Source organism: Temnothorax curvispinosus, unplaced genomic scaffold, assembly GCF_003070985.1.
Source record: "Temnothorax curvispinosus isolate PA1 unplaced genomic scaffold, ASM307098v1 QBEX01004459.1, whole genome shotgun sequence".
Classification (NCBI taxonomy): Eukaryota; Metazoa; Arthropoda; class Insecta; order Hymenoptera; family Formicidae; genus Temnothorax; species Temnothorax curvispinosus.
The window spans coordinates 1-12937 of record NW_020214239.1 but is presented as its reverse complement, the minus strand read 5'-3'; the positions used below and the strand labels follow the sequence as shown (position 1 = coordinate 12937).

Genomic DNA, 12937 nt, shown 5'->3' with positions numbered 1-12937 from the left:
ATGTAAATATAAGATTATAATCACAAATTAAAAAATTTTATAATAAAATAAAACGTTAAAATTATGAAGATTCTGTTTCAATTGCCTTTTTTTCGCGAATTCTTATAATTAACTCATCCCAAACACAAAGCAGTCACCGCGCCTCGTCCCGGGAAAGGTACGGCCCTGACGGGGCGGTTGCGCGCGCATCGCGAGTGTATACCGCGCAACAACAAAAATACATTGTCCGGTGCATTTGACGGCGAACAGTCGACGCGCGAGCATCCCGGTCCCGTGCAGTTCGGGTCGTTGACGTACGGAGGAGAGGCGAAAGAGAGAAAGAGAAAGAGAGAGAAGGGAGGCGAGTCAGGCGAGTCGCAGACGAAGACAAGAACGGAAAACGGGCAAGGCGCCAGCGTATTTTCCACTTCCTCGTGCGGCAGCGAGAAGCAGCGTATAAATTCCTATTTCTCTCTCTCGCGCGTGCAAACGTCGCGGAATCAGTGAATTCACGAATCTCGTCGGTACATATTAGTGAGAGTGTCGAAAATGGTGTCCGGCGGGATGACTTGCGTCAAGTACCTGCTGTTCCTCTTCAACCTGATATTCGCGGTGAGTAACGGCCGCGGAGAGACGGCTCTAACGGTGCACAGGCCGCGATTGGGACTCTCCGGGACGCGAAAAAGGAGAACGATATATTAACACCGACGCGCGGACGCTCGCCGTTCCGCTATTCTCGGCGTCGCGTCGCCTGGCGTCGCGCGCTGGGCGGGCGCGGGCGCTTTGTTGTATATCGGTCAGGCCTCCGGAGCGGAGCATCTGGGGATCGACAATCTCGACACGCTTCGCCTGCCCGACATCAAAGTTCTCGGCGTCACGTCGCCGAACCGGCTGCTGCCCGCCGTTCGCGTTCGCGTGCTACCGAACGATGAATCATCCGGCGCCGCGCGGCCGCTTCCCGTACGAATTATACGGGACGTAGAGTAACTTCTGTTGCGAGTCGCGAGCCGCGTTTCCTCGAAGACGCGCCCGACTTAATTGACGTCGGGATAACTCGGGTTGACGATGACGACGGGGTTGGTCTCTCCGCGTCTCCACGAATTTGACGATATTTAGGTGCTTTCCATTTACATCAAAACTCAGATAATTCTCACTTGTGACGTCGTTCTATCCTTTTTGGCAATTAATGAATAATAAAGACAGAATGACATCACAAGTAAGAATTATCTGAGTTTTGATGTAAATAGAAAGCAACTATTTTCAACGAGTTTGCCCCGTTCTTTACTTCGATTGTGGATTCGAGCGACAGACACGGCAGAGATTCTCAGATTATTTTGTTATCGGATGTAATATCCGAATGCTATATAGATGGTCGTCGATTTTATTGTTAACGCGTGTCGCGCGCGTTTCTTACGGTTACGTCGACACGAGGCAATCTTGGGGCGTATTGGATCGATATTACGCACGGCTCGATGGCGAGGAGGCTCTCCGACTCTCCTCTCGGAATCTTTTCTATCCGTCATTCCGTTAGGTTTTTAGAAAAATTCTCTACCAATATTGAGAGACGCGTGCGTATCTCCGTCCAATGTCTCGACAATCTAATGACAATAACAAATCGAATCGATATTGTATGGCGTGACCGAAACCGTGTAGCGCGTTTCTGAATAAATGATGTAAATACGGAGGGTATTCATTTCGAGGGAAACTTCGTGGTGTGCTTATGCTCCAGAACCTCGGGAGCGTAAGCGTTATGGATGAAGCGATCGATACCCCGCCCCCACCCTCCTTTCACGTTTAACGTAATCTAGAGTTCACTCGTTCAACATAGTCGTGTGTGTGTATGTGTGTGTGGGCGCGCGCGCGCGCGCGCGCGACACCATTACGTATAAAACTTGTAATATGTGTAAAATCGCGTAAAAAATTCAAGGCCGAAATTCCAGATACGGCGCAATTGAATCTATCTAACGAAGTATCGTCCTTTATCTAATAATATTTTTATCCAATCAACTTTCTTTCATCTAACGGCATTAATGTATAGCCAGAGTTATCTTCCGCAGGAATACAAAGAAAGGAAGAAAAATAGCGATTGTTCAACTGAAAGAGAGATATCGGATACCGGCAAACGTGATACATAAAATTCACTCGGATTAGGACCAGTTTTTATCACCCTCGTGATGATTGTGACGAAGGGAAGGTGTTAATCACGTTGACGGAAGACGGAAGAGTTTATTTAAAGACACCTGGGCGCCGATACAGAACTACCGAAAGCCATCGCGGTTAAGTCCCAGGAGAGACTCCGCGCGCATAAAGCACCGTCGTCGCCCGTGCGGACGGACGGTCGGAAGGATCTAGGACACAAAAACAACCCAGGCAAAGGACGGCAGGGCGGGGTGTCTGTCGCGCGTCCCTTATTGTAACGCTTAATGATCCGTCCAGCGTGAAATGCCAGCGCAGCGACCACCACAGTTTATACACGGAGCGTGCCGGAGGAAGTACGGAGAGCTCCGACGGCCGTGGCTTTGTTCCCCGCGATAATCCAATTTCGGTATACTCTTCTAGCTAGGGGACGCCGCGCCGCGTTCCTCACCTTTTCATCGAACATATATATGCATTCGACATCCTCAGACCCTATGGAATTTCTAACTCCAGGTAGAATCCGACACCCGAGCTGAATGACGAAGGAATTAATTTACGAGAGCGGCTCTCTTTCAACGACATCCTTTTACGAAGACGGGGCTAGACTTTAAATCTTTCACAGGGGAGACGGCGTGTATACGCGGGGTCGCGTTCTACAATTCGCTTTCTAGGACAGCCCAGATCGTATGGATCGTCGCGCGTTGGGCGCGTCCTCGTTGCTGAAACTTTTCAATAGATTCATACATAAAGTTCGCCGTGGTAGAGTCACCTGTTAGCGTACTACGGCGTACGGGTCTCCGACGGGTTGCCCGTCCAGGCGTCGCTCGAGGGCGAGCGAATCGACCGGTCTCGTCGGTCGGGTTCGGTTTCGCTGCCTCGAAGGCCTACTACGGGCCGCGTGTAAGCGAACGTAGGTGAGCCGTAGGTGAAAGACACGTAGGTAACCACATAGGCAAGGGAGAGAGGTCTATAATCTTCGTCGGGACGGCGACGGAGCGACGTAGCCTTCCTACGACGCGATGTCTGGCGGTCTCTCTCTCTCTCTCTCTCTCGCATGCGCGTGCCTTTTTTTCTTTCTCCCCTCGGCCGCGTAGAACGTCGGCAGCCGTGCGTTGGAGAGATGTCTTTATTTAGACAGATCTAGCAACGGTAACGAGCGCCGCCGACCCGGCCGACCAATTTCTCTTGGGCTTCGGTAGAGCCCGATCTCTTCTGCAACGACGCGAGAAAGCGCTCCGGAATTTCCGGAAAGTTACGCCCTTGGGTTTGTGTCAACAGCTCGGAATATAATTAAATGATAAACGAGCTCGACACGATGTCCTTTTCCGCGCACGTAGGTGTCATCTTATCTGTAACGTGATGAAGAATCATCAAACTTAGAAGGCCCGGCTTATGCAAACCGGTCTCTCCTACGCCAAAAACTTTTGCACGGAGTGTTGTTGATACTCCTGATTGTGCTGGTCGACCGCGCTTTTTCCTCGGCGGTTTTCTCGACACAAAGTTGACGACAAAGTTGTAAATGTTACCTTTCAATCATCATACAACAATGAATTTCTTATGCTAGGAGTTTCTCGGTAAAGCCGCCGCTTTCGTAATCTACCCGCGAGAGTCGTTCTCGCGCGGTTATATCTCGCGCTGAAAGTGACTCGGCGTAATTATAACAGTTTTATGCGCTTCCCGTTGGCAAACAATGCGGCTCTTACGCGATCATGCTTTCCACTTAGAGCTGTTAGCACGGAAGAAAAGTATTGAATGTCTGTCCTAATAACTCCAAGTGTCGGTCGCTCCTCATCTCTGAACATTGCAGGAAGCAGAAAAATGTTTTTCCAGCAATACCAAGTTTAACGAGCGCACTAAAGTTTTCGTTAATTATGTATTTACGAAATAATATGGGCAGGTATATATTTCTCAAATATCGTATCGTCGGTGTTGTAAGAATGTAATAATTCTAATTAAAGATTTCACTTCATGGAAGCGCGTTTTGTGAAAGTAAGCGCTAATCTAGCACGCCAAAAAAAAGATACAATTTAAATTCGTATGCACGTATAAGAAACTGGAATAAAAAAATAAAGCATGTTTTTCGTAACTTTTTAAAAATTAGTTTCTCCGCTAATTTTTCCTTTCTCCGATTTGAAAAAGATATATATAAATGTAAATTGTAAGTTTTTATTTGAAGAAAATATCATAATTTTTTATAAAACGCGAAATCATAAAAATATAGAACTACTTGTAATAATGCATAACAAATAACTTTGGACTAATAGCTAAATGAATATTTATCTTGCAAGATAATATGAATACATAATTGATTATAAATAAAATAATAAAAAGACTAACGGTAAAAATATTTTATGTATTATTTCAGATCACCGGCATCGTATTTATTTCGGTGGGCGGAGTGATTATGGTTGTTTACAGCGGGTACAGCAACTTTGTGGATACTTGGTTCTTTGCAGCCCCGCTCTTAATGATAATAGTCGGTATCGTAGTCTTCCTTGTATCATTCTTTGGATGCTGCGGAGCTGTAAAGGAGAATCATTGCATGATAATAACGGTATGGTTTTGAAAAGATTATTATAAATAACTATATTAATTAAATTTATCTCTTTTTTCCATAACAATAACGTGAGATTTTGTCTTATCTCTTTAATAAATATCTTTTATTATTATATATGACGTAGCAAAAAAATTTTTTTAAAGTATAACTGAATCGAAAAGCCTGTATTTTGTACAAGAATTTGCTAGGGACACAATATGTCCTGTATATTATACCTGTGCATTAATTTTGATCTATCATAGTTCTCGGTCCTGCTGCTGATGATATTTGCTCTGGAATTGGGCGCCGGAATCACAGGTTACATGATGAGAGGAGAAGTTGCTAATATGTTAGAAAACCGTCTGAACGGTACTTTGCGACAGTATGAGATTAATCCGGATATTCGTCGTTCATGGGACATCATGCAGCATGATGTGAGTTCACTAAATGATTTGTACATAGATGCCTTTACAACCATACATTTAGATCTTTATTCATTGTTGTAAAAAAGAATATTTTTTATATTATTGCGTAAAAAGAAAGTCCTCACTAGCTAGATAACTTAATTGTAAGCCGTTAATAGAATTTATATTTACCTGAAAATTAAAATATGATTATAGTTACAATGCTGCGGTATGAATAGCCCTGCAGACTGGCCCCGTATTGGTTTCCGTGATAATACCGTTCCTGATTCCTGCTGCAAAGAGTTTCCTGCTCAGAGCCGATGCGATTTGAATTCGATTCACGTGTACGGTGACGGCTGCATGTTGAAACTGAAATATGCTATAGAAAATAACGCTTTGATCCTGGGAGGCGTGGGCATAGGGGTAGCCCTCATACAAGTAAGTTCTAATTCAAACTATCATTTATACATTATATTGAAGCTGTATTAAAATACTTGTGATTTAGAGATTCGAGCAACTATCGTATTCATTGATAAAAGAGAAAAAAATTTATTACAACGTTATTTTTATAAATAACATTAAATACATAATATTCCGATGTACATACTAGTTAGTAACAGTAACGAATAAAGGATAAAGCTTAGCTATCTGGAAAAATTGTAAAACAATACATTCTTCTCTTTTTTTTTCAGTTGATTGGAGTAGTCTTTGCGTGCTGTCTGGCTCGCTCAATTCGCCGCGAGTATGAGACTGTGTAAGCTGATAGACACAAATTTTCATTGCAACAAGCCTAAAATGCACTTGTATAAAACCTGATCTATTACACAAGCTGTCACTATTTTTTTCCCTTATTTCGTTACCATTAACCATGCACAATTATAAAAAAAATTTCTTTCTTTTATTGCTTCTATTCTTAACACATTGCAAAGATGCCGTTAATTATTTTTCGTCAAAGAGTGCGTGATAGGTCAAAAACGATTTAAAGATCTCCAAAGAATGTCACTGCTATTTTGATACCTGGGCCTTATCTATCAGGCATAAAATATCACACACGTATGTTTTGTATGTTTTTACAATAGGCTCTCGAACAACTTTGTATATTAATAATAACAGAGTATCTGTTACTCTCGGAGATCATACATTTTTTTATAAATGTATATCTAATTTATTCAGTGTCATTGTGATACTGTTATAGTTGAGCCACGATAACCATACATCGATAACAAAGTTATATAAAATATAAATCACTATAAAATGCGCTAAAAGCTTCTTTTTGTTTAATGTCTGCTTCACGTGAATAATTGTTTAGCTTATTAGCAAAAGTGTATTTTTGTCGTTTCTCTATATTTTTGCTTCATAATATTTCGCATGATGTAGTGCATATTGATATTGTTGTCGAGGCTCTGCTATAATATTCAGCAGTATCATCTTCAAGTTTTAAGAGCATTCATATCTCTTAAGACTTCATTTTGCTTTCGAATCGATATATACTATTATGAGAGTATATTCAAGTATGTTTCCAAAAAACATAGAGAGAAGCACATTACATATACACACAGCACACAAATAAGTAATCGTAAATACTAAATGTATGAATTTTTGTAATTATATTTATACATCATTATTATGTGTTTAGTTCAATATTTCAAGAATCACAAAGCATTCTGAAAAATGTGCGTGGATACATCTGTTCTAACAAATAAGATTTATGATGTGAGAAAAGCAAGTAATTTAAATAGCTCAAGATGCAAAATGAAGTATTAAGAGACATGAATATCTTCTCAGCATTAACCCAATGGTGTATGATAAAGGGCATTTCCTTTATTGCATGTTATATAATCCACTCAAAGAGAAAATTATACTTTAACCAGTTAATAGGATATACTATATTTGTGAACTGCAAAGAAACTGTGATTGAAAGTAATATGTGTCAATGCGCAATTTGTTTTTTTCTTTTGGTATTTACTTTTACTTTGTAACTAAATGATATTCTTCAGATTAATGAAAAATTTCCGTATTTAATATTAATTGAAAGACACAAAGAGAAGTGTTAGCCTCAATTTGCAATTGCATGTTAACTATCACGTATATGTTGCCGCGCGCGTGCTGTGCGTTTAATATAAACAAGAAACACACTATATACCTAACATTAAGATATTTTATTGTTTACCACAATGTAAAGTTTACATAGTGTTACAATCATGAAAAATGTCTTACGAGATGTATAAGTGTATAGAAATAGATGAAACGTAATAGTTGTTCATGTTATATATGAAAAATATAGTAAAGCGTGATTCATAACAAAATTATTTCAACAAGATGACTCAGTTAAATAGCAATAGAATTGCTTCAACTTGATATTATAAAGTGTCGTTTCAAGTCCAGTGTTGGCAATAATACTTGTTATTGAAATATACATTTTAATAGTAATTCACACAGAAACTGTGAAGTGTTATCTTTTGTTTTTCGTTGTTTGTACTATATATATACAAAATTATATTGCTTAATATGCCGTAAAACTAGATGTTTTTTTTTCTAATATTTTATGTTCATACCTAGTGATTTAATATTTTTACTTACAGCGAAACCACAGCACACTGATCTGCCATCAATTAGGAGGCATTTTTCATAATATTGTTCATCATACATTGATTAATAAATACTTGTAGATTCATTACGACCGTAATCATTCTTATTGTGCTTACAAATATATACTCAAAGAGGAATGATGTCACAAGTATTTAATGTACAGCGATACCTTAAGTTAGCGATGTTTTGGTATATATGTATGTAATTAAAACATGTAAAATTACATACTTTTAAAGAGAATGCAAACTAGCATCTCTCTTCATTTCGCTTTTTCTTATAAAATGAAAAAAAAAAGAAACGGAATAGCAATATGCATTGAATATTAACATATCCTGTTATAAATTTAACTGCCAATATCTGCCAAAAATATATGTCACATGCAATATAAAAGCAAAAAGGAAAGAGAACAACTAGTCGAAAATGTATACGATCCTGTTTACAGAGATTATCAACGGAACGTTGATCAATTTTGGCACACGCATATGACAGGTGCCTGTTAAATTATGTGCCATGATGTAACGTCTGCTCTATTTTTTCATGTGATACGTTTATACGAAGTTTGGTAATCTTTTGCGAATTATATATACAATCTGTATCATTGTAGGAAATAGCATTCAATGTAGCCATCATTCCTCTTAGTTTTTTGCCAGATTTAAACGAAAGACAAAAAAAGAATTTCTGCATAATCTTCCTCGGAGTGCAGAATGGACAAATTGTGTAACGGTTAATTGCAAAGCAAACCTGTGTTCTGATAATTTAATATTACCATAAAATAGTATGTATTATATTTGAGTACATGCAGTCTTGGCATCTGTTTTTAATGCCTCCTCATCTATTTCTCTCTCGACAAAAAAAAATACAGTCTCTAATACTTATAATATATACGATGTTGTAGTAATCTTGTATTAAATTTATAATAATTTTCTGTGTTCTACGAACAAAAAAAAGAAGGCAGTGTACTCTTATTCGTAATCGACGGTGCCCCGTGAAATATATATACGTATGCGTGTATATATAGTGTCATGTAATATCAGATGTACACAAAAATTCTGTACATTATTGTACCAATGATGTAACAAAAAATTAGCGCATCTTAACATCTAGCTCGATTTAAATGGAGTATCAAATGGAAGCTAGCTCTATTCTGTCAATAATTTAGCTTGTAATGCCAGTGAACTCTGATATTGATTCTCTTGCGCTTCATTGTATTATAATGCTATTGACAGTTTATCGCGGCAAAAACATTTGTGCATGTTTAGCGCTAAGTTCATTCATATTTGGGACCAAAGCAAAAGGATTAACATTATTTTTTACCGAGTAACAAGTTATTTCTGAAAAGAAATAAATGCTTCAGAACAATTATGTGATACATTAAAACTATGAATAGAACCTTTCTTGAACCTTTATTCATAGGATTCCATTTTCCAGTATTCAGAAAAAGCTTTCGATATAATATTGGAAAAGGAATTAAATGAGAATGAATATAAAACTACTTATTCATTTGCTTCCATTCAAAGGAGAAACATTTTTTGTAAATGCAACTTAAAATTGGATGCCAATTGGATGACATTGAATAACATTATGTGCGTTTAAGTACACCGAAAATGTACAGTATTCTTTTTAGATTTATACGTAACAAATGAAAGGGGAAAAAAAGTTAGAAATTTCACTGCGTCTTGTCGATTTCACGAATTCAAGTACCACGATTCAAAATGAATTATGTAAGTTTCTGTAGTCTTGTGTATACAAATGCATGGAAATTTATAACATTCCTTTTAGACATATATACCGAACGTTATTAGAACGTGTATATGTCTGAAAAAATGGATAACGTATTTATTGCAAATAATTTATATGTAAGAACAAAGAGTATTGATATATTTACTATTTTACAATAATGTTGAAATAATTTAAATTTATCATCGGCACACACACACAGACACACGTACACAGTGGCAAATGCACAAGATCTCAGAAATAAACATGAACGTCCGTAGGATAAACCATAATTGCAGGAACATAGAAATAATAGCTATGAGATATTAAAGTGTGCCTAACATAGTAACGTTTATGTTATAAGTTAATAGAGATTAGAAAGCATTTCAATGATATTAATCTATCAATCATGCGTAATGTAGCTTTGAAACTAGCACTTGTCCAAAACGTTTGCTCCTTTTGATTATATAAAATCATCTGTTTTGTCAGAGATTTTAATTGAAAATTTTAGACTCTGTACGTATTAATTGTACCAGGCAACGCAAAAGACTGACGAAGATTATTGTAATCAGTATTAACTAACATTGGTATTTTACATACAATATATACATATTATATATATTATATATATACACATACACACACACATACAAACGCACACACACACACACACATATACACAAATGACTTCGTACTAAATTCTATTTTGGCTGCTTACGTTACTTTTATTATAAACGTAAATTATTAGTCAGTATCGTTAAAGTGATACAAATGTAATTTCGTTATTACAATATAACTAATTTACGGCATTTTAGGAGCCAACATGTCCTTAGCACATCATATTCATCTAGCTTTTATGTATACTAATAAATTTAATGACACTAACAAGTAGTGTTTTCAATCGAAATCCTTCCCATTTTTCTGAACCTTTACAAATTTGATCTAAATTTAAACTAAATCGTAGAATATATTTAAAAATATTATTTTTAAGAAAATATAAGGAAAGGTAAACAATAACAACTACCGAAGAGACCAGCATATAATAAATTGTATTTCATTCGTTATATTATTAGTTAAAAGATTGTTTACCAATATATAAGACTGACCTACGTACATTTGCTTTTTTGTTTTTGATATTAATACCTTTTATATGCGCAAATAAAAACAAAAGAGTGTTCATGGATCAACGGACATTGCGGCATATTATAATTTTAGATTATCAAAACCGTATGGCATAAATGTCACAATGGGTTTATCCTTGTTTTTCATACTTTTTCTTTACAAGAGACTTTAATGCGCTTCAATTTTCAGATTGGTTTTAAAAGAGCTGCGAGATCCATTGTTTTGTTAATATTCTGATAATTTTCAAATGCACCCGGACATGTACATGTATTACCTTATGTATAATGATCTATTTACAATCCCGAGACGGGATTAAGACCTATCTTTTAATTCATAAAGATAAAAACTGCATATTGGCTTACAAAATATAAGAAGCCAAAGTTCGTCGACTAAATTAAGGTCCAAGAATATTCAATTTTTTGTTATTAGTAGGAACTCACGCGATTCGCATATTCTGCACATGCATTTCACGCAATATTTACATTCCTCGAATTTCGTGGCGAAAAAGATGTAAAGTGTCTACTTTACACAATAAACTGTACAATATCAGTGTTCGTTAAGCAAGCTTCTCTCCTTCGCTTTCTTTTCTTTTTGTTTTAATTAATTACTATAATTACACTCACGCTACCCGATATTTTTAAGCAACTATCTATATTTTAGAACAGATATGTACAAAGTGATTTTAATCACCTTGCTCGTCTAATTGTCACATGATATAAAAAATTATGAGAAATTATTTAGGAGATCTACATGTATACCTGACACATTGAAGATAATGAAAGCATGCTCGGATTTTAAATTTCGAGTATGCCACGAAATCGATATGCAAGTATCTCTTCAGATACAATAAAATATGAAAAGTTTAAGAACGCGGTGGATTGCACCAACATTGGTTAGCGCTTAATCGTTAATTTTCTTTTCCTACGTTAAAAACTAAAGCTACGATTTATTTAAAAAAAAAAGGATAAAAAATTGCTAACCAGAATTAGTGAACCAGGATTATTGGTGCAATCACTAGGTAAAACATCAATTTACGCATACGTGTGTAGTTTAGACAGAATATAAATCCAGGTCAGAATTACAAATTTCTTGAATGTACCAACATTTAAGTATGCAGTAAATAATATTTATTTACAGTTACAATATATATTTTTGCGGGTGGGCCCAGACAATTTAATTATGTCTGCTAGCGCAAGCATGACGTCTGCTTCTCTCGTGCAGAACGTTACAATTACTGTATTATGAACACAAAATTGAATGCGGTAGTTTTGCAGTAGCTAAATTATAGTTCCATGCTGTTAGCCTTACATCTTGAGTTAGGCGTCACATGTGCGAACATAATAATTTAAATTTAAGACAATTCAATATAAAAATATGGGAGTTTAATTATGGAAAAATGGGCCTCTACACTTACGTTTTTATCGCATATAGATCTATTAATTACTTACAGTTTAGATTACCAATATTGTTCATGTTATCTCCTATTCTAAAAACATTAGCGGCATTGTGGGTGGTATTGTTTGTGAACAATACAATTCATTTAAATACTATCTCATTGTAACTTTTTAAGTGAAAAAACTCCTCTGTCTCGTTATGCCCTAGCACACTGTTTAAACACTTACACGCACATTCATCCGTCTTAGGCACATTACATACTCTACATAAAAGCACATCACAATCATGTTTGAGCTGATCTCAAACGGTCTTCGCTCACTTTATGTTTATCCGACCAACATGATCATAGATAAAGATGTGTACAGGCTACATATGAGACAAGTTGTATGAGAGCGGCAATGATCATAAGTTGGCATGAGACTAATAGGAGTTTAATACAAATTAAGAATATGCTCATGTAGCATAGCGTTTGGTCCAAAGCCGCGCTATGCGATCGTGTTCTTCTCTATTTTGTAGGTATTGCGTGGCTATACTACCTACCAGTGGATCAGCTGTAAGATAAAATTATGTGAAATCCACGTAATAATTATAATGATTATATAAAAGAAAATATACGGTATTTACAGAATGTTATCCCAAGAACGAGAAAGATACATTCCGATACATTAAATATTTACAATGTACATATCATACATCAAATTTAAATAAATTATCATGAATAGTGCGCCTACCTGGATTGCAGTCTGTTAAAAGGGAACATATTGACAATAAGACTTTTGAAATTGTCAACGCAGGGGACCAATTGTCCTTTAATATGTCCAAGCAGATAACTCCTTGACTATTTATATTGCAATGATAGATGCGTGTTCGGAATGTAACCTGTAAAGTAATACATTTGTGTTGGAAATATAAGAGTTGCATAAAGTGTATGTCGCACTATCTAGCTAAATTAAATAAAATGACTGTAAACTTTATAAGAAAATTTTATAGATGCAAAGGATCAATGCAATATTTACCAGATAATTATCTTTGCAGATAATTATTTATTAACAAGTAAAAG

At 36.5% G+C, this 12937-nt stretch overlaps 2 protein-coding genes across 2 annotated transcripts; one reads left to right on the top strand and one right to left on the bottom strand.

Moving 5' to 3' along the window:
• Positions 1–219: 219 nt before the first annotated feature.
• Positions 220–8501, top strand: LOC112453522 (CD63 antigen-like). The gene is made up of 6 exons (XM_025014314.1): positions 220–591; positions 4481–4669; positions 4915–5085; positions 5272–5493; positions 5748–5809; positions 7638–8501. The coding sequence occupies exons 1-6, from the start codon at positions 529–531 to the stop codon at positions 7654–7656; spliced, it is 726 nt and encodes a 241-aa protein (XP_024870082.1). The 5' UTR covers positions 220–528; the 3' UTR covers positions 7657–8501.
• Positions 8502–11592: 3091 nt separating this feature from the next.
• LOC112453523 (ubiquitin-conjugating enzyme E2-24 kDa-like) lies at positions 11593–12813 on the bottom strand. Its single transcript, XM_025014315.1, has 2 exons — positions 12609–12813; positions 11593–12428 (listed from the first exon to the last, which is right to left on the bottom strand). Exons 1-2 carry the CDS (start codon positions 12796–12798, stop codon positions 12331–12333), a joined length of 288 nt encoding a protein of 95 aa, XP_024870083.1. The 5' UTR covers positions 12799–12813; the 3' UTR covers positions 11593–12330.
• Between the last annotated feature and the right edge of the window lie 124 nt (positions 12814–12937).

What these genes read in the sequence shown, in the direction of transcription:
- LOC112453522 (XM_025014314.1), top strand. Translation starts at nt 529, where the DNA reads ATGGTGTCCGGCGGGATGACTTGCGTCAAGTACCTGCTGTTCCTCTTC. An exon ending in ATCATTGCATGATAATAACG is followed by an intron (nt 4,670 to 4,914) that starts GTATGGTTTTGA and finishes GATCTATCATAG; the next exon opens with TTCTCGGTCCTGCTGCTGAT. An exon ending in TAGGGGTAGCCCTCATACAA is followed by an intron (nt 5,494 to 5,747) that starts GTAAGTTCTAAT and finishes TTTTTTTTTCAG; the next exon opens with TTGATTGGAGTAGTCTTTGC.
- LOC112453523 (XM_025014315.1), bottom strand. Translation starts at nt 12,798, where the DNA reads ATGCAACTCTTATATTTCCAACACAAATGTATTACTTTACAGGTTACA. An exon ending in TTTAACAGACTGCAATCCAG is followed by an intron (nt 12,429 to 12,608) that starts GTAGGCGCACTA and finishes TTTATCTTACAG; the next exon opens with CTGATCCACTGGTAGGTAGT.